Here is a 27,605-nt window from a genome sequence, read left to right as displayed (position 1 = left end):
CCTCTTTCCTTTACACCCCCATCCCTCAGCAGCAACACCCAACTCCTTTGTAAAACTCAAGCATGTCCTTCCCGCTCAATGCCACCTTTCCCCATTGTGGTCATGGAACAATTTGATTTTTATTATTTTAGCTAAGCAGGTGCTGCAAAGTACTGAGTGAGCTGTGCTGATTTTTTTTAAAAAAAGCTTTCCTAGGCTGGGCAAAAGTATGTCACCTGTGTGCACAGATTAAAGCTGTCTGTGGACAAACTCTGGTTCCCTCGGCCTGAAAGCAAGATGAGTGCCGCAACCCCATAGTCGCCTTTGACTGGACTTAACCGTTCAGGGGTCCTTTACCTTCTTTACCTTTACCTTACAGATTAAAGGTACTTTCTTACACTCAATGCCTTATTTTAGATTTATTGATCAGTCCTGTTTGTCACCCCTCCTTGCAATTGCAACTCATTTTGTTCTATTGCAGGCACGTTCAACAGGCAGATCCTGATCTACCAGTAGATCACTGGATGTCTGTGGTAGATCACTGGTAGATCACCTGTTCCCCCCGAAGAAGCTCAAAAACTTTGGTTCCCCTAAAAAAAGCTCATTTTTTTGTTCTGCACCCCCCCAAAAATGGGGCATTCCCCCTCCCTTAAAAAGCTCAACAACTTTGACCTGAACCCCCAAAAAGGGGGTAGATCACTGCCAGTTTTTAACTCTGTAAGTAGATCGCAGTCTCTTGGGAGTTGGCCACCCTGTTCTATTGGATAGGAATGTTGGCTGTGAAGCATCTTCAGATCACAGGCACTTCCCTAAACCGAGCTCTGATCTAAGCTTGGTGGCAGAAAGTGTTTCAGCCCCCCTGAAGGAGGCTGGCCTGGAGTTTTAACCTACCACTGTGCCTGATGCAGTATCTTGGAGAGAAAAACCACAACTGCCCTTTTGTGGGACGCTTCCTTTGAGCCATCTTGTGTGCTGCTGAACAAATCCCCCTTCCACCTGCAAGCATTGGAGCAGACACTACATGCCTATTGCTCTCTCGAGTCACCACTGTGACATGTAACTTGGGGCAATGCCCACACTAGAGTCCCTTTTGCCACACTGCTGTTCCCAGCAGCCTCTGTGACACTACAAGAGCTCCTAGTCCAGGAATGCAATTTGGTTGGCACACCCCACCTTTGAGAAAATGGATTCAAACCATCAGTTGCAGAAAACAGCCTAAGGCAGGGGTGATCTCCCACCATCCTTGACTGATGGCCACACTGCCTAGGGCGGATGACAGTCATAGGTCAAAACAAGATGTTGCTTGTCTGTGATAAAGTACAGAGTTGGAGGGCAACTGGTTAGGCCACCAAACTGGGTGCCACACCACAGGGGTCTCCACACCAATGCTGAAATTTGAGAGCCCAAAGTCCGCCACTGCTTAAATGAGTTAAATCACAATTGAGCCCACCTCCCACATACATAAATCAGAGTCACGTAACATGATAGAGGTAGCAGGGTCCCAACTGTGCAACCAAGCTAAATGCAGCCTTTTGGCTTGAAGGTAAAATTAAAATTAAAGTAAAATTAAAAATTTTACATTCCGTTTCAAAATGAGTTTCTTGCATCTTCTACTACTAACATTGCACCATCTGTTACAATTTTTTTATTATTTCCAATAATTCTTCATGGGGGACAGGTTGCATAATTCAACTTTTTAGGTCATAGGCCTAGCCAGTGCTTTTTTTTCTGGGGGTACGCAGCGGTACACATACCCCTAAACATTTTGTGAATCTTTGTAGCTCTGTCCACTTTATTTTTCCCAATTTGAACTATAAAATGGTGATTTTCTTGAGTCAAAATGAGAGTACCCCTAAACATTTTTTTAGGGGGGAAAAGCACTGGGCCTAGCAATAAAGAATGGGGAAGGGGGGAAGGGAAGATGGAGAGATCCAGCCAGCCTCCCTTCCTCTTCTCCTGATGTAATCATAGAGCCCACCTGATTCAGTTCAAAAGCAGGCCCAGGTAGGAGAGAGAGATGTTGGTGCATCTGCCCATTTCAGGGTGCAGAAGGGACTGACCGGCTCTTAAGTCAACTTCCAGCGCTTTGCCACAGGCCACTGCTGAGCCTTGAGCCTTGCCACATTCACGCTGGTGGCACTGATGTCCGGTGAAACTGGCTCATAAGAACGGAGGGAGAAGCTGGCGGACAAGAGGCCCATCCGGACGCAATCATCCATGTCTTCTCCAGCAAGCAGCCCAGCGAGGATTCCAGCCATTAAGCTGAAGAGAGAAGAGGCCAACTCAGCTTACCGAAGGAAAAAGACCAAGCTCTTCAACAACTGAATTTCACCGTTTATAGTGGTTTTATTTTAGTGTTCTCATCCTGCACCCCAATTCCGGTATGGTAAGAGGTATAAACCCCTTGTCCCTCTCCCAGACCCACATTTCCCTGGCGTAAGAGGATGACTGTGGTGCTGGCACCACCATGAGTGGTTGATGGAGAACCTTTTGAGACATAAAGGTCTTGAAACCTCCCATTTCGGCACCGCCTCTTGCCCAAGCCCTGCTGCCCCACTAAGAGGCTCCAGGTGCTTTTTTACAATTGCGGCGTCTGGAGGCACGTGGAGCAAAGATGTCAACATCTTGTTGAGACTTAATTGCCTCCATTTCTCTCTCTTTCATATGAAGGCTCAGGAAAATGACAGCTCACAATAAACCTTCCCGTTTCTCTCACCACCTCTGGATAAATATTTGGACTAGCGATTCCTTAGCAATGCCGCGTACATGCAGGCACTGTTTTGTTGCCACAGCAACCAGGGGGGCAGGGGCCAAGGAGAGGAAGGTGGAAGAGCCTGGTGCTGTGGCAGGAACCTCTCTGGGCCGCTCGCAACATACCTGTCACCTGCTCCGGAGACATTGACTATCTCCTCCGCGGGGACAGGGATCGCTGGGTAGTGAACAGCACACAGCTCCTCTGCAGCAGTGGCCTGCAAGGTGAGATAGGAGAGACAATGGTAGAGGCACCCTGAACCTGGAGAACTGTAAGATGAATTCGGGCTCCTTTTATACATTGTCAAGTGAATGCTAGAGGCAGAGCAGACCCTAGAGGTGGGGAGCCAGAGACCCAACTGAACTACGCGTGGAGTTGGCACAAGAAGGGAACTTCTCATTCATTTCAGGAGAAGCCAATGCGGTGAAGAGGTTACCATGCAGGAGTCCAGGGTTCAAATCCCCACTTGGGTCACGAAGCTCATTGGCTGGCCTTGGGCCAATCATGGTTGCTCAGCCTATGCAACCTCATAGGGTTTCGATGGTAAATCATAGAATCATAGAGTTGGAAGAGACCACAAGAGCCATCCAGTCCAACCCCCTGCCAAGCAGGAAACACCATCGAGATGAGAACTAAGTTCAGTCGTACCTTGGTTTTTGAACAGTTTAGTTCTCAAATATTTCGGCTCCCAAATGCCGCAAACTATTTTTGGAAGCCGAATGTCCGATACGGCTTCCAATGGGCTGCAGGAAGCTCCTGCAGCCCATTGGAAGCCGTGCTTTGGTTTCTGAACATTTTGGAAGTCGAACGGACTTCTGGAACGGATTCCGTTCAACTTCCAAGGTACATCTGTACACTTCCTTGAGCTATTTGGAATAAAGATGAAATAGAAACGTCACAGTAGTAGGGCGGGAAATAGGCTCTGCTTGATAAAGGGTTGTGTCATACTGGTAAGCAGTTATTACCCCAGGGATCAGGTCAGGAGTACCTCCTCAGGTGAAGCTAATTTCTATTTTAGGAGTGATGCCCAAAAAAAAAATTCTCAAATGCCATACTTGCAAATGGACATCCAGAAATCTATTTGCAAATATGTGCTAAGTTTCTCCCCCACAAACACATTTCTATGCGTACCACACAATAACAAAAGTTCTCCAGGGATTTGCAAGCAAACAATTAAAACCATAAAACAAAGATGAAATCTTGTCCAGAATAAAACCAGCAGCTGACAGTAGAGTCAGTACAACAGACCTAAAAAGTACTGGAATAATAAGATTGAAAAGTTTCCTTCACCAAATAGCTGAACCGTGGGATTTCTGGATACACATGTAAGGGGTATACACATGTACTCTGCTTCATGAATGCTTTGTTGGACTGAAACTGGTCCATAAAAGCAATATTGACTACTCTGAAAATCTCAGGTTATCAAAAAATTTTAAGACAAGTTACTGGTCCTCATGTTCGCAAAGGCTGAGTCCTGCTAGAATCCTGTTCTCACAGCAACCAGGCAAGATGCCTGTGGGAAGCCTGACAGCAGGAGCCAAGTACAGCAGCGCTCTTTCCAACTTGTGACTCCCAGCAGCTGGTATTCAGAGACATACTCTGACCAGCAGTGGAGGCACAGCACTGCAATGGGTTGGTAGCCGGTGAAAGCCTTTTCTTATTCTCTCTCAAAGCCATCCAAGTTGGTGGCCATCATTGCCTTGTCTGGAAGCAAACTCCATAGTTTTAACTATGAACTGTGTGAAGAAGTCCATTCTTTTATCTGTCCTGAATCTTCCCACATTCAGCTTCATGGGACGTCCATGAGTTCTAGTGTTATGAGAGACGGACAAAAACTTCCCTTTGCCTACACAATCTACTGAAAACTCAAAAACCAAAGTGAGGATGGGACATTTTTAAGAGCTTCCATTTTTCTGCAATATTTGAATTCCGGTTCCCGGGGTCAAGTTTCTGCCTACACTGACATTATCCCTAGATAGATAGATAGATAGATAGAATTTTTATTAAATTTTCTGTGTTACAATTTAGAATACTCATTTAAACATCCTTAAAATATCAATGACTTCCCTTCTCTTTCCATGGTTCATTTTGCAGATCATAAATCCCTGCATATTTTACATACTAAACCATTCAATATTCCATTATCCATCACAACTTATTTACACTGTTGAATTTATCTTAATGCTGCCAACGTTTTCAAATGTACACAATTTCCCCCCAAATATTCAATAAACATTTTCCAATCTTCTCTAAATGTACTGTATGTTCTTCTTGTTCTCTTAGTCTATCTGTTAAATCCGCAAGCTGCACATACTCCATCAGCTTAAGTTGCCACATTATCCCTAGATTTTTAACTGGCTTAACTGTCAAGATTTCCTCCCAAGGAAATCTGGGAAATAGTGCTTAATATAGAATTTTGGGTCGGATGTCCCTTTTCTTTATACTTCCCTGCCTGCCAAGCACCTTTTACCTACAGCTCACGCCTCCCCCTTCACTGTTTTTATCCCTTCACACTTCCTGCCTTATGCTCCTACCTTGTTGAAAATTCCAGGAAGAAGAGAGGACCTCCCATTCATGTTCTGGCTGCAAACCAGGACGCCATGTTGGCCAAGTGTCACAACGAGGCAGTGCAGCTCTCCCAGTAAGGGCTGGGCCAGGGTCACGGCGGTTTTGACAGCATCTTCCAGTGTAGATGGCAGATCTTTAAGAGTGGAGGAAAATTAGTCGCAGAGCATCAATGCCACCCATAGGGTTGGGACCCCGAGAGTCATCTAGTCCAAACCCCTGCAATGTAGGAATCCTGCCCCACAGCTATCCCTGGCTGGGCTCAAACCACCAACCTCCTGGTTAACAGCCAGACGCGCTGACCCATTGTGTGTACATAAAATCATCGTCATTGTTTTGTCACTGCGGGAAACAAGTAGGGAACCTTTTTCCCTAGGTAGAGTCATGGTAGGAAAAGTCAGCTGGAAGGGGCTAATCGTGTTGGTGGGCAGAGGAAGATCCAGTGGAGGATGTGTTTGCAAGACAGCATGGTTCTACATCAATAATGGAGAACCTGTGGCCCTCCAGGTGTTACTGGACTACAATTCCCATCATCCCCAGCCAGCATGGCCAAGGTCAGGGGTGATGGCAGATGTATCCCAGAGCACACTGGTTTCCAACCTGGGACAAACAATACTAAGATAGTTTGGCCACAGTCTGACTCAGTATATAAGGCAGATTCAGTATATTCCTAGCTTTGGAGGGAGGGGGGCAAAATATTCCTTGCCTCCACTCTCAAAAGTGCCTCACCTGCCGGAACAGGATGCCCCAGGGTCCGGTTGATTGCTCTTAGTTCCCGTAGATTGGGAGATATGCATGCCAGGGCTCTCCAGCTTTCTGAAAGGAATGGCTTAGAAGCCTTGTCCACATCTGTCGGCTCGTAACACACTTCAGAAGAGCATCAAATGGGGTTAGATGATCTGACCCGACAAACGTGAATCATATGTATTCAATGATGCATCTGTCTAGTTTACAAACATTGTCTTTCTATTAAAATGTCCAGGGCAATACCAATGCTATAAATCTTGTTGGCTGCTGAGAAAAGCATCAGGACACACACAAAAACCCAGCTTGGACATGGAGCTTTAAAGCTCAGACCTGTGCTAGAAACACAACTACCGGTAGAGCCCTCCACTGGCATTTACAGGTGTCACTATTCAAATACAATGGTTAGTTCCCTGTTCATGTTCTCTTGATATTTCATCACATTGCATTCTTAAAATGTTGATTTACTGTACAAGAGCTAAATGCAAAGAAAAAATATGTATCATTGTCATCAATATTTTATTTATATGCCACTCTCTCTCAGAACACAGGGCGTTGAGCGTAGTAGTTTTTCTAACATTTGGAAATAAGCAGCAAAATAAGCCAGAGTAAGATGATGCTGGGAACATTCCCTTACTAGGAGAAGGTGAAAAGGGACGTAGCTCAGTGATAGAGCAGCTGCTTTGCATGCAGAAGGTCCCAGGCAATATCCACAACGTTGCCACATAGGGCTGAGAGAGGCCCCTGCTTGAAACTCAAGAGCCACTGCCATTCAGTGTGGACAATACTGAGGTAGATAGACGAAAGGTCTGACTCTCTAGAAGGCCACTTCCTATGCTCTGTTAACGCCATGCATTTTAGGCTGTGCTTTGTGAGTGCCCCTTCTTACCTGCTAGGTTATGTTCCCTGGCAATCTGACAGACATACTGAATAGTGGACAGGGGCACATTCCCATCAATGCACACGAGTGGGGCCGAGCACAGAGTCTCCTTGAACTTGGACACCTGAAGGAAATTGCATGAGAGACAGAGACAATATTGGCAATTGGAAATCCATGTTTATTCCAGGAACGAGATGTTCCTCTTTTCCTAAAGTAAAAGAAGGAAATTCTGTGGCTGGCCATATTCCACTTGGTCAGGTTCTTCTGGTCGCTCCCAGTGACGTCATTTTGCTGCGGATCCACCGTTTGGCAACACACCCAGGTCCCTTGCAGAAGCATGCAGCTCCAAGTGCACCAAACTCAAAGGGAAGTGAGTCCCACAAGTGAGTGTTGCCACGACTCAGCTTCAAATTCTGGTGGGGTGGGCGGGACCAGGTGCTGAGTCATCTCCATAGCTTTAGTCCTGGTTCTCAGAACCCTGATGCCATTCTTGAACTCTACAGCTGTGCCTTAAGATGATCTGTACCTGTTATGCCATTGTAAGCTTTGACAAAAAGCTTACTTTCTTACACATAAGAAGCTTTGGGACTGGAGCTAGGACAAAAGTGAACTTTTTGTGGATAGGAAAGTGATGGGGAAACACTATAAAAATGTGGGATGATGATGAGACGGCATATAGCCAACCTGCAAACAAATCAGGATGCTTAGTAAGGAGCAAATATTGAGCCATCTTGGCACAAGCAATCCAGGATGCCCCAAGACCAGGTCATCTGGGGGAGCCTCAGAAGAAGGTCTCCAGCGTCTAGGCCAGGCTTCCTTAACCTCGGCGCTCCAGATGTTTTCGGCCTACAACTCCCATGATCCCTAGCTAGCAGGGCCAGTGGTCAGGGATGATGGGAATTGTAGTCTCAAAACATCTGGAGGGCCGAGGTTGAGGAAGTCTGGTCTAGGCAGATGCTTTCCCCACTGAAACCAATGGGGTTTAGTTCTCAACAAGCATGAATAGGATCCAACAAATCCAAGGCATTCACATTATTTTAAAACAAGCAGTAGAATCGTATGGTTACTTAGAAGTAAGGCCTGTTGGTTTCAATGGGATATACCCCTTGGTAAGTAGGCATAGGATTGCAGTCCCAACCCTGCTATATGCAGTCCCAACTAGTGTAGACCTAGCCTAACATTTTGCCCAGCATCCTAGTCAGGGGTGGGAAACCTCTGATCGTACAGAGGTTGCTGGACTGCAGCTCCTATCATCCCTTGCCTCACTGGCTCAGGCTGATGGGATTTGTAGTCCAGCAGGCTCCCCACTCCTGCCTTTGGCTTTTCATTCTGCTCCAGCAGCCTCTTGCATTCACCGAAGGCAACATTGCAACGCAGCACCCATCAACAGGTAGAAGCCGGCAGAAATTCTGAGGCGCTTTTGTTGCTGTGTTATTCTGTGGGAATCCAAGGGAATCATGTATCATTTAATAGCTGTGCCTCCTTTTTTCCTTCCTTTAATAATGAAATGGGGATCGGAAAAAGGTGGAGAGAGGGTGGGAACAATGACCACTTTTTTCTTTCCAGGAGCTAAGCTTCAGCCTTTCAAGGGTCTTGGTGATAAGTGGATTACTGACAGGCATTCATACCTTCTTAACCAAACAGTATCAGCTGTTAAATGCAGACTTGGGTTTTTTTTCCCAACAGGCTTTTTTTATTAATGGGGGAAAGGGTGGGGTTGCACCTGAATCACTCCTAATCACCCCTTCCATTAAGTGTCCCAAAAATACGCCTCAGCCACCAAGGAGGCTGTGTTTATCTGTGTTTCTACAGCTCAGCACATCCTAGAAACACAGAGTCTGGAAGGAGTTGTGGCTGGAGGCAGCAGTGGCAGAAAGGTGGCTTTCAGCACTCCATCACAATGCCGCCTTCCAGAATTACCCAGTTCTGGATTTCCCCTTTGTTTCCTTCCTAGGTACCCTGAGAAAATATCCTCTGCCCCTTAGGAGAGTAGAAGCAGAAAAGAGGCACTGAGATTTCATGCTGTACGCAGAAGGGTCTTACGTATTGCTCGGTGATCTGCTGGTGGATCTCCATGTCTCCCAAGCCCAGGGAGAGCTCTCCGCTGCCTGTGAATACGGAACAATAGGTGGCTGTGTTGTGCCCTTCCAGTCGCAAGACACCTCTCATGTCCTCAAAGTAAAATGGGGGGGGGGGGAGAAGAGAAATTTAGTGTTCTGTTCTCTGCAGCTCATTCAGAGCAAAATGTGCACCAGCGCCTGCCCAGCTAGTGAATGTGCTTCCTCATCTGCATGAAGAATCTGGCCTCCAGTTCAAGGAGACCTGGAATAACACCATGAAGCAAATGTTAATCCAGGAAGCGTCACACAGGAGCAGCCTGGGACAGGTAGGCACATCCCAGATGCACCTGGGTCTCACGGATATCCATGGCCCTGGAGCATGCAGGCCTCTCAACTTTTCCCGGATCATTTCTGTTGCTTTCTAAATCTGCTGCCTCAATTCCACATTCTCTTTAGCTTAAAAGAGGGGCAATGGACATCCTTCTGAGGGTCACATTCCATTGTGGGTGGAGACTGACACAACAGTGGGCAGAAAAAGGAATGTAAAATTCACACCTTTTGTACAGGACCCCTCTTGGTCCTCCATCCAGACAAGGAAGAGCCATTATCAAAGTTTGAAGACACATTCCAGCCAGGCCTTGCTTACTCAGGCTGTGACCTGGAGCGAGGCAGATGTAGTCTGGGGAGAGCTTGGAGGGTCAGGTGGATCTGAGATTCCCCTTCTGTAACTTCCCTGCTATGGAAGGGCTGTAGCTCAGTGGCAGACCTTCGCCTGTAAAAGGTCCCTGCTTCAATCCCTGGCATCTACAGTTAGGACTTAGACGCCCTGGAGAGCTTCTCCCAATCAGTGCAGACAAGACTGAGCCACACAGAGTGGCTAGGAAAATCCAGCCAAATGGGTGGGGTATACTTAGTAACATTATTATATATATTTTTATTATTATTCTAGATGGACCTCTCATCTGACTAGTTATGAGGCAGCTTCCTGTGTCTCTAAAATGAAGAGCTCCCACAAGGAATCTCGTAGCAAGCAGAGAGTGGGTACATGGGACCGGAATGATGAAATTTTGTGAACTGCAGTATGAAAAACAGCCACCCTGCTACGGATTAGTTTAGAACAGGCATCCCCAAACTGCAGCCCTCCAGATGTTTTGGCCTACAACTCCCATGATCCCCAGCTAACAGGACCAGTGGTTGGGGAAGATGGGAATTGTAGTCCAAAACATCTGGAAGGCCGAAGTTTGGGGATGTCTGGTTTAGAATAACCATAAGCTGTGAGCTACCATATGCTTGCAGTAGCGTAGGACGGACTCGGAATGCTCATCCTTCCCCATGACGGAGATAAAGAACGGGGTCTTCCCAAGACGACTTAAGCAATCTGAAAATGGAAGAGAAATGGAACAAAGTTGGATTATCGGCCAACAACCCTAGAATCTGAAAGTCAAGGTAGAAGCATTCTGGGGTCATCAGTCAGTGAAAAATCTACTGCACTCTTTCTAATTTATATAGGAAAGCGCCTTTCAGCAGGCCAAACTATCCATCTAGCTCAGGATCAATAATTGGTCTTTTTAACAGCTAGGAAATACCTGAGAGGTGCCCCTTCCCTGCTCCTTTACTGAGGATGATGCAATCTAGGCCCGCATGTAAAGAGAGGTTGCAGTTTGAGATGGAGACTAAGAGAGACATAACACTCTCAGACTCATTATGTTTTGGAGGGATTCAAGCGCATACTGACAGATTCAAGTTCCACAAATATTGTTGGTTGGGAGGTCTTGCACGCAACAAATCCACTTCCCCAAAAGTTTGGAATTTTTGCAATAAAGAGCACACCCTATGAAGTGTGGGATAACATTTTGTTTGATGCAACATCTTCTAAGCCCCCTGCAAACAAATCAGAATGGATCCTCATTAAATATCCAACATTGTCTAATCTGCCTGCAAACAAATGAGGACGAATGCGCAATAAACAGGTCATGTGGAAGTGCCGTAAGAGAGTGTTTTGGGGTGCCGGCTGTCTCCCTAGAGATCTGGGAGCAATGGACTGTTCCCACATTAGATATCCAACTATGCTCAACCTGTATATTTGTAAATAAAAAGCAAATGTCAAAAGCACCAAACAAGCCCATCCAATGGCCTCCTTCCCAACAAACCTGGGGAGAGCTGAGACCATGGAACTTCCTAGCTCGGTGATGTGGGGGCTGAGGATAGCAATATGCTACACCCAGTATCTCCCTGCAGAGAGCAAAATTAGAATGAATTACCTGCTAGATTTCTCCCCACACCACCAAACGACTGTCTCACTATTGATGGATTTGTCTGTCCTCCGCCCTGCAAATGCACAGAATTCAACAGAACAGGGCAAAAATTAGATATGCCTTGATTTTCCCAGATGGACCCGTAATGCTACTGCTGTGTCAACATTGGTTCAAGTTAAACCCAAGTTCTCTCGAGACTATTCCACTTTATGTGATGTCATGGGACTGGAACAGAAGAAGCTGCCAATAGTTTAGACTATTGATCCATCTAGTTAGCATTTTCTACTCTGACTGGCAGCAGCTCTTTAAGACAGGCACCCCCAACCTTTGGCTCTCCAGATGTTTTGGACTACCATTCCCATCACCCCTGACCACTGGCCATGTCAGCTAGGGATCATGGGAGTGGTAGGCCAAAACATCTGGAGGGCCGCAGGTTGAGGGTGCCTGCTTTAGGATTTCAGGCAGGAGCTTTTTCCAGCCCAGTAAGAAGACAATTAGGGACACAGGTGGCACTGTGGTTTAAACCACAGAGCCTAGAGCTTGCCAATCAGGTCGGCAGTTCGAATCCCTGCGACGGGGTGAGCTCCCGTTGCTCGGTCCCAGCTCCTGCCAACCTAGCAGTTCGAAAGCACATCAAAGTGCAAGTAGATAAATAGGTACCGCTACAGCGGGAAGGTAAATGGTGTTTCCGTGCGCTGCTCTGGTTTACCAGAAGCAGCTTTGTCATGCTGGCCCCATGACCTGGAAGCTGTACGCCGGCTCCCTCGGCCAATAACGCAAGATGAGCGCCGCAACCCCAGAGTCGGTCATGACTGGACCTAATGGTCAGGGGTCCTTTTACCTTTAAGCAGACACTAGGGATTGAGCCTCAAAACTTCTGCATGCAAGGCAGGTGCTCTGACAATCACCTATGGTCCTTCCCCATACAACATGAGCTAGGCTACAGCCAATCGTTACAACAAACTTATTTCTGTCATCTGCTGAAGTTCCCCTATTTCTTCTAGAAATGGAAAATCTATAAAATCCAACTGTCTACTAGGCCAACATTCATCATGGTTTGTACTTTTCTTCTCTGTCTCCAAGGATTAAGAAGTGTTTTCTTAGTTAATTGTTAATTAACTAACCATTGCACTCTTCCATTTCTGTCTTCAGCCACTTGTCAGCTAATCACAAAGGTGGCAAGACATTTGGCTAGGGAACTCTGCTCACTTTTACCAAAGAGGTGTGTCTCATCACTTGGCATCAAACATTCCACTAGATGACATAGGGTGAACTCCTCTATTTATCAGCTTTAAACCCTCTTCTTTTTCTGCACTCCACAGAGGTTTCATCACTTATTATGGAACGTTTTTATTTCTCTTAGCTCATGGGTCCATGTGTATGATGATGACCACCGTCATTTTTATCATAGCAACACCTGTGACCCATAAGAAATGGCTGGGAGGGAAGTTGTACCACACCTAGGCACCACAAGACAGTGTTAAGCTGCCGCTGCTGCTACCTGCCTATGGAAGAATTCCCATCAGTCCTCACCAATATGGCCATGTAGTCCAAAACATCTGGAGGGCACCAGATTGGTGAAAGCTAGTCTAAGCAATGTGTCGCTCAAGTACATATTCCCAAACACCAACTTATTAGGCATGTGTTGCCAAACTGCTGGTTTTACTTATATGTCAATAAATCTTAGATCTACCTGTTTCTAAAGTTATATTTTAATGGTATGCTTCTTATGGATATTTCATATTGTTTCATGTAAACCACTTAGAGGTTTTTGTTGATTAGGTGGGTTATAAATCTTATTAAATAAATGAATTATTGAGCTGCTCTTGTGGGGCGGACTTGCCTGGAAAAAGTAGTGAGCTAGGGCTTTTCCATTGCACCCTGAAGACTGCTTCCCCCGCCTTCATTTCTCTGATGACACAAATTCAGCCTTCACATCAACATCATGTACAGATGTTGCATCATGTTACATAAGGCATAGGCAAACTCATCCCTCCAGATGTTTTGGGACCATACAACTCCCATCACCCCTAGTTAACAGGACCAGTGGTCAGGAATGATGGGAACTGTAGTCTCAAAACATCTGGAGGGCTGAGTTTGCCTATGCCTGGTATGGACCTCAGGTGGCCCATTTCTATCTGCTCAGATCAGCCCATTTCTAACCACCTATATACCTGTTTGCTTGCCTAACACCTTTTAGGCTTGGTCACCTGCCTGGGCAGTACCTGCTTGCCTCCAGACTGCCAGCCCTTATACTTCCTAATAGTCTGGAAAGGTGACATGTGAGCTCCTTGCATCCGATGAGCTTTACAGCAACAGGCTAGGTTAGGGTAAAGAAAATGCAGCTTAAATATTGCTAAGTGCAATTACCACTATTGTTGCATCTCTTGCCTTGGCTATGAAATCGACGTTGATGCCACCAATGACCACCTGAAAGGAAAACAAGAGGTGGGTGGGTGGGAGGGAGGGAGAAAGCCATCAGCAGAGCTCTCTTCCAGAGCCCTTCCTCCAGGACATGCCCACAAAGCTAAGGCTGAGGAATCTGCAGCTCTCCAGACATCGTTGAACACCAGCTTCCATCAGCTCTGACCTTTGGCCATGGGGATTGGTTCTTTGGGGTGTTGGGGTCTAACACCATCTGGAGGGCCACAGTCTCCCCAGCTCTGCTCAAAGCAGAAGACAACCACAGTTTTTGCAGTGCCACCGAGGCAGTAGAAACAAAGGAGGGTTATTGTGTCCTTGGTAGGCTAATAATGATCAACACTTGGCTCGGTGGATCAGAGGTTGCGCAGAAGCTGATCTAGATACGCCCCTCATATTAATGAAAGCTTGGCTTGCAGTTATCAGACAAGAGGAGGAGGAGGCATGTTTCAAGCAGATGCTTGAAAGTAGTAAATTCACAGCAAGGACAGACAGACAATGTGGTGGCATCTGTTGTATATATTGTGGTCTACAACTTCCATCAGCCTCAGCCAACATGACCAATGGTAAAGGTTCGTGGGAGTTGTAGTCCATAACATGGGGGCACCATGTTACCTATATGTGCCTCACATTCTGTTGCATTTTCAAAGTCTTCCGTAGGCCACCTTGAGAGGGTTCCCTAAAAGGCAGTGGGAGCAAATAAATCAACTTCGTCCACAGAAGAATGGTCAGTGCATTTCAACCAAAAGGTTTTCCTAAGTACATATTGAAAAAGTAAATAAATGCAAAGCCCTAATGCAAATTGTAAATAAACAACCTCTAGAGAGAAAGTACAAAATGATTGTCAAATTGCATTTTTAAAAACTCTCAAGATAGTCACTGTCCAACATTCATGGAACATCAGACAGCTGATAAACAGCTCAACATGTTTTCTGGAGGTTATGTTTGAGTATCCATTTTAAAACATGTGTTGTTTGTGTTAGTGCCCCTGTGGATGGGCTGTGGTTGAAAATGCATTAGGCATTCCTACCAAAATAAGTTACTGCTTTTAAAAGCACTTCCTTGAGGCATGCCTCTTTGCTCTTCTTGTTCGATGACTGCAACGTTTGCGTTTCCAAGCAAGCATCATTGTGACTAAACGGATATTCTGTTTTCATACATGATTGGTGCACATCATAAACTGGCATCAGCGAGGAGTTTGACTAGGTGACTTTTAAGATCTCTTCACTTGAGCTCCACGTTTGTGACTTTTTGTGTTGTTTCACCTCTGCTGAGATTATCTCCATTTGAGAAAAAATATTTTGCAGGGAAGCACTGCTAGTGTTAGAGAAGGCAAAAGTGGTGGCTGACCTAAAGACCCTCATTTAACATAGTCTAACCACCAGGTAAGCTTTGTGCAAAGACATCCGGATGAATGCTCAATCGTCACGTTACCTGGAGGAGTCCAAGGCCAAGACCGCAAAGCCACGTGCTGCAAGGTTCAGGCGATGTGTAAATGAGCTGCAACAGCCAAGCTGTTTCTCTCTGAGAGAGTGGCGACCCTTACAGAGCAGGCCACTCACCGGTCTTGGTGCAGGAGATAAATTCTCGTCTTGAGGCGAGTTGTTTCTCCAGCCTGGGAATCTTTGGATCTTGTTCAGGGCCACAGCTATGCGGCTGCCCACCTTGGCGTTGTTCTTGATCAAGGCAATATCTGATATGGGGAAGGCTATGATGAAAGGGAAATAAAAGCAGAAGAACCCAAGAACTAAAAGAAACTGGTGCAAAGATCCCCCTCTATTTTAATTTCCCAGAATGTTGCCAATGTAATGTTGCTCTGGGGCAGTGTATGGAGAATATTGGGGGGAGGGATTATGCAATTGGATTTTGAGGAGGGGAAGTAAGAAGTGAGCATTTTCAGGAAAGGATACTGGATCTAAGTGACTCCCCGCTAGTTAACTTGTTTAGCTTCTGCAGCAAGACGGGTGTAAGCTCCTTTCCTGTAATCCCTTTTTCCCTGCAAATGTAACAAGAGCAATCTGGATGAGAACCAGTAATTTTATATTTGTTTATGAGAAGAGCACAACTAAATCATCTTTCTATCCATCAAAAGGGGGAAACACATCTATGCTACAGACTTACTAAATATATGCATTGATTATCCAAGGTGAGCTGAGCTCAGCTCAGGCTTTTAAGTGGAGGAACTTGATTGGAGAAAACCTGTCCCTAGAGGGCACCCACTGGCTGGAGCTTGGGTGTCAGAGGCCACAGGGATCTGTGGACAACGCACACACAGACACACACAGCGTTGGTGCTCTGGCAGGGCTATGGAAGACAAAAGGGAGACAAACAAAATAAACCCAGAACATTTGTGTTATGAAAAGTTATGGGATTTCAGCAGCACCTTATGGGATATGCACTGATTGGAAATGAAAGAGTGTGCCTGCTCCCCAAAACTTCTGCGGACACCAGCAGCATTCAAAATGGGATCAAGTATGACAGCCCCAATAACACCATGAGCACAAATCATTGGGAATGAGCCATGAAAAAAGGTGCCTCTATGGGGGCCCTAACTCTCCTTATACAATCACAACAGAGGAGGAGGATTCTTACCGAGCCTCTCTCAAAGCCTGCTGGATTGCTTCTTCAATAAGCTGTCCTGAAGCAGCTTGATCCTCAGGGCAGGGAACGGCAATCAGCACGCCACTGCCCAACTGCAAATTCAGGGACCTGGCTGAGGAAGAAAGGTCGTTAACTGTGTGTCTCTGCTGAATAACTCTTATCAACGGGTGGCAAAGGTGGCATCACCAATTTCATCGCTTACAGATGCATATGCATGTGCTTGCAATTTGTTTCTTTATCCCAGTAGCCTCTGGTGTCAACTGCTTTGCACCCAACAAAGTTTAATGCAATCACTAACTTGGTTCCATCCAGACGTTTTGGACTACAACTCCCATCAGCCCCAGTGAGTGCATAGATACATATGGGCACCCATCCTTTTTTTCTGTACAATTTCCCTGGAACGGGCAGCACGTTGTGACATACAGTCACTTCCTGGACCATTCTGAAAGAGATTTTACCACTGCAGCATCCTGCTACTTAGCAGCTCCAAGTCACATCAGAATGTTTAAAAAAGAAATAATTATAAATAATTATTATTTCGCTTGCGTTACATTCCAAACCATGCACAGAGCCAAGAGAGTGAAAAGGGCATATTCACTCTAAAGAGCAGATTGAAACAAGTAGGTCCAGGCAGTGCTTTTTTTTTCTAGAAAAAGAGGTGCAGGAACCCCCACCTTTTTTGGACGGACAACCCTAAGTTGTTGAGCTGCCAAGCCTCAACATCATCCCTGCTGTTAAGAACAGGATACTGAAAACAAGAGAAGATACCCAAGGATGGAAAGGAGCATTTGGGACAGACTTGTCCTGTTCCCATGTGCATTTCTTCAAAAGTAAACCCAACGGACTACAACGGGCTTTGACCCCACTACGTGTGCAATGAACTGCTGCCTCGGGGAAAGTGAGAAGCTCATTGGTTTAAACTCAAACACTCTGTTCTCAAAAAGCACTTTGTTCCACGGACAGCTCACCAATCAGCTGTGCAGCATCCTCCTCGTTCTGCACATGATATGGGGCCTGGAAGCCGCTCTGATGGCAGAAGAAGGCTGGGAACTCTCTGGAGTCTCCAAAGGTGGCCACACAGACACCTTGAGTTTCCTGCAGAGGTGAAGAGCGGGGGCCAGATGAAAAGATGTGACATGAAAGCAAAAGCCATCTTTGCTGTGCTACGGACCAAATCACTTAACCACACTACAGAATCAAATGAAATTTCCACAATCCCAGGTCAGACCATTGGTCCAGCTAGCTCTTTACTTCTGCTTCAATGGGCAGGTGTGTTTCTTAATCTGACCAGCTGAGGGCCCTGCTGCCTGGAGATGTCAGGACTTAGGGACTTTTGCACCTATAACACAAGCTGCATCACTGAGGTACAACCCCTCCCCAAGCAGGGAACCCTTACCACTCTCACACAAAAGCATAAAACTACAAGCCCTTTCCTCCAGCTCCACCCACTTGATAGAATCCAATCTCGTGAACTAGAAGCAGCTAGCCCAGGCTTCCTCAACCTCGGCCCTCCAGATGTTTTGAGACTACAATTCCCATCATCCCTGATCACTGGTCCTGCTAGCTAGGGATCATGAGAGTTGTAGGCCAAAAGCATCTGGAGGGCCGAGGCTGAGGAAGCCTGAGCTAGCCCAACAAATCTCTTTCTTGTTTTGTCTTTGAGTGGTGTCTACAACCTCAAAATATATACATTTTAGTTGGTATAATCTCTATAATGCATGTAGGCTCCCTGTGGCTCATGGAGGTAGGTATTCCTTGCAGCCCACTAGGGGTGCACAAGCTGGATGTCAGGGGGACTCCCTACAGAGAGCCTCCCCCACCCCCACCCCCGGTCATCCTGACTAGCACTTCGCCCAGCAACAGCACGAGCAGCGAGTCAGGAAGAGGGAATGGGGAATGGAGTGGATTGGAGAGAGGGCTCAATGAGGTGTCTGAGCCCTGGCAATGCTATGGAGAACAGAGCATGCAGGAAGGGCTCAGAGATATGTCAGAGCCCTGGCACTGCTCTGGTCGAGGGTCAGGGGATGAGGGACTCAGCGAGATGTCGGAGCCCAGGCACCACCCCAGCCAGCAAGAGGGGAGACCTCTCTTTCTGGAGCCCGAATTGAGGCATGCGCCTACACGTAGGGCGAAGGGGTGGCGTTTTGGGGTGCCCAGGCTTTTATAACAGAAAACATGACCGCCTAGTCCGAATCGGACTAGGCGGTCATGTTTTCTGTTATCTAGGCGGTCATGTTTTCTGTTATCTCTGCACTGTAAATAGTATGCACAACAAAACTCTTAAAGACAGTGCGGACTGGAGCGTCTTTACTCGAGAGTAGCCGCAACAATCCCCTGACACCACCCAACAACTTTTAAAATAAATTGGGTAAGGAAGTATCAAATCAATTTGATGAATACTTTGGTTGCATAGAAACATTTATAAAAACAGATAATTTGCCTCCTTCACCTCCAGTACACTAAAAAGAGGGATAGGCATATCTGTCCACTTCAGTTTCTCCTTTTCCCAATGTTAAGTTCAGTTCCCCACATTTCCACATAAGTTTGCACTTTTTAAAGTTCTTGTGAAAGTTACAAAGCATTTTAGTGCATATTACATTCACATGCAATTTTGCTTAATATACAATTTTTTGCAAAGCAATGTTCCCTAACATTTTTGTAGGTTATTTGCACTAGCAAATGCATACTTTGTCCCAGTATATGCAAAATTGCACATTGCAAAATATGGAGAAGTGAAAATTCTGAAAGCTGGCTGTGTTTTGGTTTGCATATTGCTTTGGAAAGTATAAATTACAGAGGCTTGCCTTTAAATGCAGGGCCAGCTCTAGGCCTGTCCCCGGTGGCGCAGGGCGCCAGGCCACCAGGGGCGCCGCTGCGCCCGCTGAGAGGCACGGCTGAGGCTGCCCCAGGTGTGCCTCCGCTGTTCAGTGGCTTCAGGCCGCTCTCCGGAGGTGCACGGGCCTGGGGCCGCCTCCGCCGCGCGCAGGGGTGTCGCAACAGGGGGTGGGCAGCGCCCCCTGGCCCAGGGCCGGCCCTACAGCAGGCTGGGTGGCGCAGTGCAGTTGCGCCCGTGGCAGCCCCCCTGCGCGCGGCACCCGCCCGCCGCGCTGGGAAACGGGGCGGGGGGCGCCGAGCATGCTTAAGACGGCTCTGTTTAAATGTAAACTTTATCAAATTCTCCACTATCCCTACTGCAGAATATCAGAGTTCTGAGCAGGACAGCCATGACAGTACAACCATCCATTGAAATATGGGAGTAAATTCTACGTGAAGCTGGAACGACAGAAGTGAGAAAGGCCAGATTAGCCAGCCTTATGTCTCTTGTTCCTTCTGCACTGCATTTGTGGCTCCTTACCAGATATTCCAATGTCCTGCCAATATCCAGTATAGACTTCACACCTGCGGAAATCACAGCAACTGGAGTGCGGCCTAATTCTGTCAGGTCCGCACTCACATCCAAAGCTGAAAAGGACAGGGAGAAAAGACTGAAAAGACAGTTGCCCTGCCAAATTTCATAGCCCCCAAAATGGGCAAACTGGTGGGGGTGGGAAGCATCATAATTCTGTATTAAAGTAACATATGAAGTTGCCTTATGATGAGTCAGACCATTGGCTCATCTTGCCAGTACCACCCACTCTAAACAAGATGCAACTTCAGCAGAAGAATCCAAGAGTGCTGCATTCCATGTTGCCACCAGAGGTGAAAAGGGGACAGTGCCACCCTGCCCTTCCGCCGCCATCGTCCCTGCTGAAGCCTCCCTTACCTGGGTTGTTTGGCAGCATCCACAAAATGGCACCTCATGGACCAAATGAGAATTCATGAGATTTTGTGGTATTTCAGTGAGATCTCGGCACTGCTGCTTCTCCATCGGTGGCAGAGGGGGTGGGGTGGGCCCAGTGCCTGCATAGGCACTGCCTCGTGGGCTTCTGCTGCCTGAGGCAGCTGCCTCAGCCCACCTCATGAGTTGGCCGGCCCTGGATTAACCCTATACATGGCTACTCCAAAATAAGTTGTGTTGGTTTCAGTGAAGTGTACCCAGTGCTTTTTTCTTGGGGGGGGGGATGCAGGGGTACACATACCCCTAAACATTTTGTGAATCTTTGTCCATTTGTCCATTTACTGTATTTATTTTTCCCGATTTGAACTATAAAATGGTGATTTTCTTGAGTCAAAATGAGAGTGCCCCAACCATTTTTTAAAGGGAAAAAAAGCACTGAGTGTACCCCATGGCAAGTGTGTATACCGGTAGGATTGTAGCCCTAAACGAGTAAATGCATTTAACCCGATGTGTTTCGAAGTAGCAACTGCAAGGTGTGTGGGATGGATCAGATTTGAGACTGTGCTGTATATGAATTGGGGAGGGTCCTGTCCTGGCTCTCACCACTAGAACAGAGAGGAAGCAGGGTAGGGAGGGAAGAATGTGGAGAAATGCCATTAACTCAGATGTAGCACATGCAGTGCCCTGCAGATGCTGCTGGACTATAACTCCCATCATCCTTGTAGGATGAGCTTATGGGAATTAGCATCCAAAAGTATCTGAAAGGCCCCACGTTTCCCATTCCTAGAGGAGGAGATCCATAAAATGGTAGGTGGTTATAGGCCTAGAATTTATATATATATTAATATAAACAGCATAAAGAAGGCTGATCGCCGAAGAATTGATGCTTTTGCATTGTGGTGCTGGAGGAGACTCTTGAGAGTCCCATGGACTGCAAGAAGATCAAACCTATCAATTCTGAAGGAAATCAGCCCTGAGTGCTCACTGGAAGGACAGATCGTGAAGCTGAGGCTCCAATACTTTGGCCACATCATGAGAAGAGAAGACTCCCTGGAAAAGACCCTGATGTTGGGAAAGATTGAGGGCACAAGGAGAAGGGGACGACAGAGGATGAGAAGGTTGGACAGTGTTCTCGAAGCTACCAACATGAGTCTGACCAAACTGCGGGAGGCGGTGCAAGACAGGAGTGCCTGGCGTGCTATGGTCCATGGGGTCACGAAGAGTCGGACACGACTAAACGACTAAACAACAACAACATAAACAGCATCTGGCATTTAACCTCTGGTTATAAAATTAAGACAGCATTTGGAATTTAACTTCTAGTTGTAAAATTAATTCTCTTACTCTTCTCTCCTCCGCGGTGAACCCCTCCAATTCCTCCTGTTACAAATACAGGGATCTTTGCTTTGTGTGCCACAATCATGGTTCCAGCCACAGTTGTACCACCAGACAAGCCCTGTGTGGAACAGCCAGTCATCATCTAGATTGCACAAGACCCTCAGCAAGGAGTGCTTAGACCGCGACCCCCTCATATCGTTCCACCACTGGGCAAAATACAGCAATGTAAGCCAACCTGGGCGGCTCGAGAAAGAGATTAGGTGAATTAAGGGAGATAAGGCTATCCATGGTTACTAGTCATAGGAACTGTAAACTACAGGGGTGGGGAACCTGGACCTAATTAAGCTTACTGGGTCACCCCATTTGGCCCGCAAGAAACTGCTTGGGTCACCCTGCATGATGGCCTCTGTTGGGAGAGATTCAGAGGAAATACGTCTGTTAATTCTCCTCGACCTCTCCGCAGCTTTCAAGGCTATCAAGCAAGGTATCCTTCTGGAGTGGCTGTCTGAGTTGGGGGTAGGTGGCGCTGCTTTGCAGTGGTTCCAGTCCTACTGATCCAACAGGCTCTTCTCATGTTCTTATGTTATGTTCAGAGATTATGTGTGCTCTATAGAGATTTGAACCAGGGGAACATAAGAGAAAACGACCCACCCCGAGAATTCAGTCCAATACCTGACTGAGAACGTAGGGAAGATCTCTCCGAGACACCTTCATTGCATTTCTGCTCTTGGCCAAAGTCTCAAGCTGTTCATTCTGGAGCCCCACGTGGATGCGACCACTTAAAATGCCGATAGTTGCTGGCACAGACCCATTTGCTCTTATTATTTCTTCCACCTCTCTGGCCATGCTGGTGCATTGCAAGCAACGCAATAGAAAAAGAAGGCAAAATAAGTTGCCATGGTATTAAAAACTGTACTGCAGGCATCCCCAAACTGCGGCCCTCCAGATGTTTTGGCCTACAACACCCATGATCCCTAGCTAACAGGACCAGTGGTCAGGGATGATGGGAATTGTAGTCCAAAACAGCTGGAGGGATGAAGTTTGGGGGTGCCTGCTGTACTGAATCACCCAATCCCTCACCACACCCTCATTTACATTTCATTTCCTTCCCCTGTAGCTCGTCTACATAATCTGATGCCTAACAAATCTTGGGTTAGTTTTAATGGCGATGAGGTTCTTGCGTATCAATTTATAGCCAGATTGTCAGCACAGGGATAAATCAGAAATGGGGAACCCTTGGCCTTTCAGGTGTTGTTGGGAGTACAGTTTCCATCATCTCTGACCATTCTGCAATGCTGGCTGAGGCTGATGGGAGTTGGAGTCCAACAACATCTGGAGTGCCACAGGTTCCCCAATCCCTGCTCAAAAATGTAGGTGGCAATCTGGGATCCCCCCTGTCCTAATAGCCCTGCCTTTAGCCAACATAAAACCTGTTCTCTAGTATGTCAAGGTTATTGGCCAGTGCTATTTTTCTAGAAAAAGAGGTGCCAGAACTCACCATCAAACCCCCCCCCCATTCTCTTATAATGGCAATGGAGCCCACCTGAGAGGTGCCGGGACTGAGTTCTGGTGAGCACCGGCTGAAAAAAGTGCCCTGGTTTTATCTACTCTGAATGGCAATCTGCATAGATAGAAATCGTTTGGTGTAGCCTTCCTCACATTGTACGCATTCCCTGATGTGCTGCTTTTCTAATTGCAATGAACTTTTCCCACCCAGAGGAGTGTTCAAGCATGCAATTCCCTCACTTGCAATCTGCAGTGGTACCTTAATCCTAAAGAGACTGTGCCATCTGTTCATTTACTGTGCAAAGACTGCCCCAGATACTTGGTGACTGCAACTTCAGGCAATAGCTAGAACTTTTGAAGCAGTCATCAAAGGTCAAATGTAATTGACAGAGCTGTCATTTTTCCCGATGACTTCAGCATTGATACGGGGTGGCCCGGGGAGGGGCTCTTGTGGTGGGTCCCATATTTTCTGCCACTTCCATTTTCTTAAAATTTTCCCCATAAGCCACTCACCCAGCAGCTGGGTACAATGCAAAATGCATTACTGGTGAAGACCCCTGCCACTCAGCCACCACGTCACCTTCCCAGGGCTGTCTACATAAATTAGCATATGCAAATTCTATGTAGATTTGTGTCAGGGGCCTCTGCCCCAAGTCCTTTAAATGCCCCTGACCTGGCGACCCCAGAAAGAGTCCTTTTCAATGAAGGCAGTTCAATGAGTTCAGTTTAGCTGCAGATCAACAAGCAACGAGGTGTCAGGAGAGGTGCCTGTGTGCATTGGTCTCTGGCCTAGCCCAGCTTGCAGCTTTTGCTGTGCTAGAAAATTACAGTCTCTGCCTACCTCAGATTCTGGGGATATGGCATGCCATGTGTAATGATGGTGCTCTCCAAGGCAACGACAGGCCTCCTGCTGTCCAGGGCCTCCCTCACCAAAGGATGGATGCAGAAGTCGCTGCCTAGAACAAAATATAAACACGGTCGATATCTAATGGGAAAGTGTGGCAATCAGGGCAGGACTTTGGGGCAGGAGTCCAGGGCCTCAAAGAGCAGAAGGGCTCCAAACAGAGCAGGGCTTTGCTTGCATTTTGAAATCTAAATAAAGAAACACACATGATCAGGGGTCCCCAAACTAATTGTGTGGCCCCCCAATGACCCCCTCTGCTGCCCGCTCTTACCGGCGTGCCGTGGTGCGGTTGCCCATCAAGTTGCGCACAAGTTATTTTATGTGCCGCACCAACCCGGAAGTGCAGCGGAAATGATGTCTGCGCATGCACAGAAGTCATTTCCGGAGGTGCCCTGCGCCAGAAAAAGCAAGTGCACGCACGTATGGGAGTGCGTTCCCCCACCCTCCGGCCTGCCGCGCGATCGGCACCGGAGTAACCGGCCCGAAGCCGGGTAAATCTGGGGACCCCTGCACACAATCATTTAGAGAGGGAGCCCCTGTAAGGCCATTAAGGATGCAATCCAAACTCTGGTGAACAGCAGCTGGGCGTAATGGAATGTGGGAACCACTGCCACACCTGTAGCCCCACCGCTTGCACCGTCCAAACCAGAAGGCAAAGTGGGGGAGGAGTGGGAAATTGTGTACGTTTGCTGCACCTGCTCAAGGCTGCCATAGCAGAAAACTGTAGATTGGGGCCATTGCTACAACTTGCCAGTAGCTTGGGATCCAGTGGGTCCTTGGCTAGCTGAGATCCACCCCCTGCCCTCCTCCCACTCCTGAAATGCCCCAATTGTGGGGGGGGGGGGTAGTATGTACCAGCTACCACCTGTGGATAACCTCAGTGGCAGCTGCTGCCAATGTGTTGTTTTATGAGGGTGCATTTGGGGGTTCTGAGGCAGCAGAGCCACTCCACTGGCAGAGCCCAGCACAGCCAAACAGAGGAAGACTGTGGCCTCATACAAACCCCCTCTAGTGCAGTAGTTTTAAAAATACCTAACTGTACAACTGCTCATGATGTGTATTCTGAACTACAAAAAGCCTGGATTTGTTTTGTTTTGAAAGCGGATTTCTTGCATTAGGACAGACTTTGCACTCTCAACAGAGACGTCTTTCCCATAGGGCCTACTGGCTCGTTGTGCCATGGCGCCGGCCTCTCAGGGACACCCCAGCAAGTGGGGGAGCTGTGCGGCTTTGCCAGCGGCCTCCCCTTTCCCTACATGCCACCAGGTGGTTGGTGGTAGGAGCCACTAAGCCCTATGGCTCCGCCACCGCTGCCGCCTCCTCTCCCTTGGCCCCAAGAATCCTCTCAGCCTCTGCCCGCCAAGCCGCTGTCGTCCGAGGGAGTGGCGGTAGTGGGAGCAGCTCCCGAGGGGCCTCCTCCATGTCACCGGTGCCCGCCGCCCCACCACCACCACTCCCCATGGCACAGGTGGTGGCGTCGCAACCACCTCCTGCTCCCCGGGCCACTGGGCAGCAGCGAGAGCGCCGGCAGCAGGCTGTCGTTGTCAGGCAGGAGGAGGAGGAGGCACCCCGGAGCATCACAAGCGAGCGCGGGGTTCCAGCGGTCTGGCCATCCGCAGCGCGGCCACCACATCGGTGGCGTCTTCTGTGGGCAGTGGCTCCCAGGGCTGCGAGGTGGCCTGCAAGTTGGGCCCCGAGTTCTAAATTCTGGGAAAGGGAGGGGTGCGCAGGAGGGATCTTTACGCCACGACGCCAGGTGTGCTTAAGATGGCCCTGGCTCTCAAATTCAAGCAGCACCCTGTGCAACACTAAAATTTGGCATACGCTTCCCCCTCTCATGCTCCCTTTTACGGCACTGTTGTGGTGCCTCCCTGCAGCGCGGTGCTCCATGCGGCCAAACTGGTCATGCTACCCTAACACTGCCTCTGAACTAGAGTGGCAGAGAGCATCAATCCACTACAAATGCACAAATTAAATGCTCCGGTGTGCACCTGAATCCACCCTGCAAAATAATGGCAGTCTGAAGGAACACCCTGATGGATGATGAGCTATCAGGTGATGTACATGTATGCATGAACCAGCCTTAATACTGCACACAAGGGTGGCATAAAAAAGAGAATGCAATCTCTTCAAGAAACACTCACTGTTCAAGTATCTTCTTATTTGGAGAACACGACAAGCCACAGAAGCCACACGGCCTCCCAAGGTAAAGGCAGGTTTCAAAATCATTCTTTGATTGAAGAGAAGGCCAATTCATGAAGACCAACGCTGTCAAAAAGTGGGTCTGAAAGGAGCAAAGTTTGTGTCTGTTCTCAGACTTTCATTGACTTGCAAGCTGGTCCCTTCCTTATCATTTATTTAGGCATTTATGCCGTTGTACCATCACATCATGCCCCTCAAAAGTGGCTTCCAATGTGTAGTCAAAGACCACAAATCAACCCATCAATTTATAAAGCTGCATAATATTCATGATAACAGGGAAACTAAGGGAGAATGGAAATGGAACAGAGAACCTCAGATTAAACCTCAAATTTCCCTTTACAAAATTTTCCAGCCCAAATGGAAGCTAATGGGAAGAGCATCTGCTTGGCTTGCAGAAGGTCTCTGGTCCAACCCTCAGCATCTCATAGGAGGGCTTGGAGAGGTTCCTACCTAGAATCCTCAAGAGCTGCAGCCAGTCGGTGGTCTGACTGAGTATAAGGCAGCTTCCTACATATCTAACTATAATAGAATTGCAAAAGGCACCAGCTAAATATTCAGGTAACTAGTCCAGGACCAACCACACAATTTAGTGCTCTCGACCTTGCATTCCAGGACCCCTATAATTAGAGTTCCTAGAACAATTTATCCAAACTTAGAGTGATTTCTCCATCTGAGTTAAGGACTGAGTTACATGGTGAGGTTTATGCTGCTCAGCTTGGTTACGTATATTGTTTTAAAGGCATACAAATTGTTACTGGCATTGCACACAGGAAATTTTGTGTGCTAGCCCCCCTGATGCGAAATACTAAAAACTAAATATCAACTAAGTTTACCTTTCAAGCAAATGCAGTTTGGTTTCACTGCAAGTCCTTTTAAAAACTGTCTACACTTTGTTTAAACTAAGCAAGAGTCACCAATGTATTTTTTAAAATTATCTTATGCTACTCTCCTCAGCAAACCCTGCATTCTTAATGATAGGACCCTCATTTTTATTTCAGGTTTCGCCCAACTACACCTTTGATTCTTCCCACCCTCTTAGCAATCCGGTATTTAACTAGCATTGGCTTTTGACAGCAGAAAAAGGTGGCAATGTGTCTGGTTCCTTACCTCTACGAGCGCTCCTTGTTTCCACCATATGCTGGCTGAACTTTCCATATGACCAGCGCTGCAAGAAGATGAGCCTGATGGGAATTGCAACAGACTGATCTTGGCTCCAGCTGTTCTGCATTCCAGCCATGGACTCCATGCCAAGCAAGTCCATTTATCATTAACAGGATAAAGCAGCTGGCATTCTGGAACCACTCTCTGCCTTGGGGAAAGGGAAGGCTGTTGTCAAATTGGAGAAAACATCTGTGATCTCCATGACTTTTGGTGCTTTTCCATGCTCAGCACCGTCAATTTCATGTATCTCTCTGAAGAAGTCAAAGCCAGTTTTGGATAATATTTCAGAGTTCCTATGGTGGTTTTAGGCAAGAGCACAAAACATGCAATGCAGATGCAGCAGGAAAATAGTGGTTTCGACATTTGCCACCCAAAATCAGGTAAATTTGACAAAAGAGGAGGGCGTGGAATCTGAGATTAACACAGGCTCCACTCTTTGAAACTGCCATAGCTATCAGC

At 47.3% G+C, this 27,605-nt stretch overlaps 1 protein-coding gene across 2 annotated transcripts; it reads right to left on the bottom strand.

The window, feature by feature from the left end:
* Positions 1-5: 5 nt before the first annotated feature.
* Positions 6-27,605, bottom strand: LOC118091279 (uncharacterized). 2 transcript variants are annotated; one of them, XM_035128082.2, is made up of 19 exons: positions 27,093-27,605; positions 25,928-26,067; positions 23,721-23,835; positions 22,046-22,220; positions 21,380-21,491; positions 19,613-19,719; positions 17,226-17,352; positions 16,249-16,369; positions 15,567-15,652; positions 15,219-15,349; positions 13,606-13,665; positions 11,242-11,308; positions 10,264-10,358; positions 8,964-9,092; positions 6,930-7,044; positions 6,026-6,163; positions 5,266-5,432; positions 2,857-2,948; positions 6-2,241 (listed from the first exon to the last, which is right to left on the bottom strand). In XM_035128082.2, the coding sequence occupies exons 2-19, from the start codon at positions 26,010-26,012 to the stop codon at positions 2,046-2,048; spliced, it is 2,118 nt and encodes a 705-aa protein (XP_034983973.2). In that variant the 5' UTR covers positions 26,013-26,067; positions 27,093-27,605; the 3' UTR covers positions 6-2,045. The 2 variants fall into 2 exon arrangements, with proteins under 2 accessions (XP_034983973.2, XP_034983975.2); XM_035128084.2 differs by lacking the exons at positions 23,721-23,835; positions 25,928-26,067; positions 27,093-27,605 and having other exon boundaries at positions 16,249-16,365; positions 21,380-22,188.

The sequence above is a fragment of the Zootoca vivipara genome, chromosome 10, assembly GCF_963506605.1.
Source record: "Zootoca vivipara chromosome 10, rZooViv1.1, whole genome shotgun sequence".
Classification (NCBI taxonomy): domain Eukaryota; kingdom Metazoa; phylum Chordata; class Lepidosauria; order Squamata; family Lacertidae; genus Zootoca; species Zootoca vivipara.
This window is presented reverse-complemented; position numbering and strand designations above follow the sequence as displayed.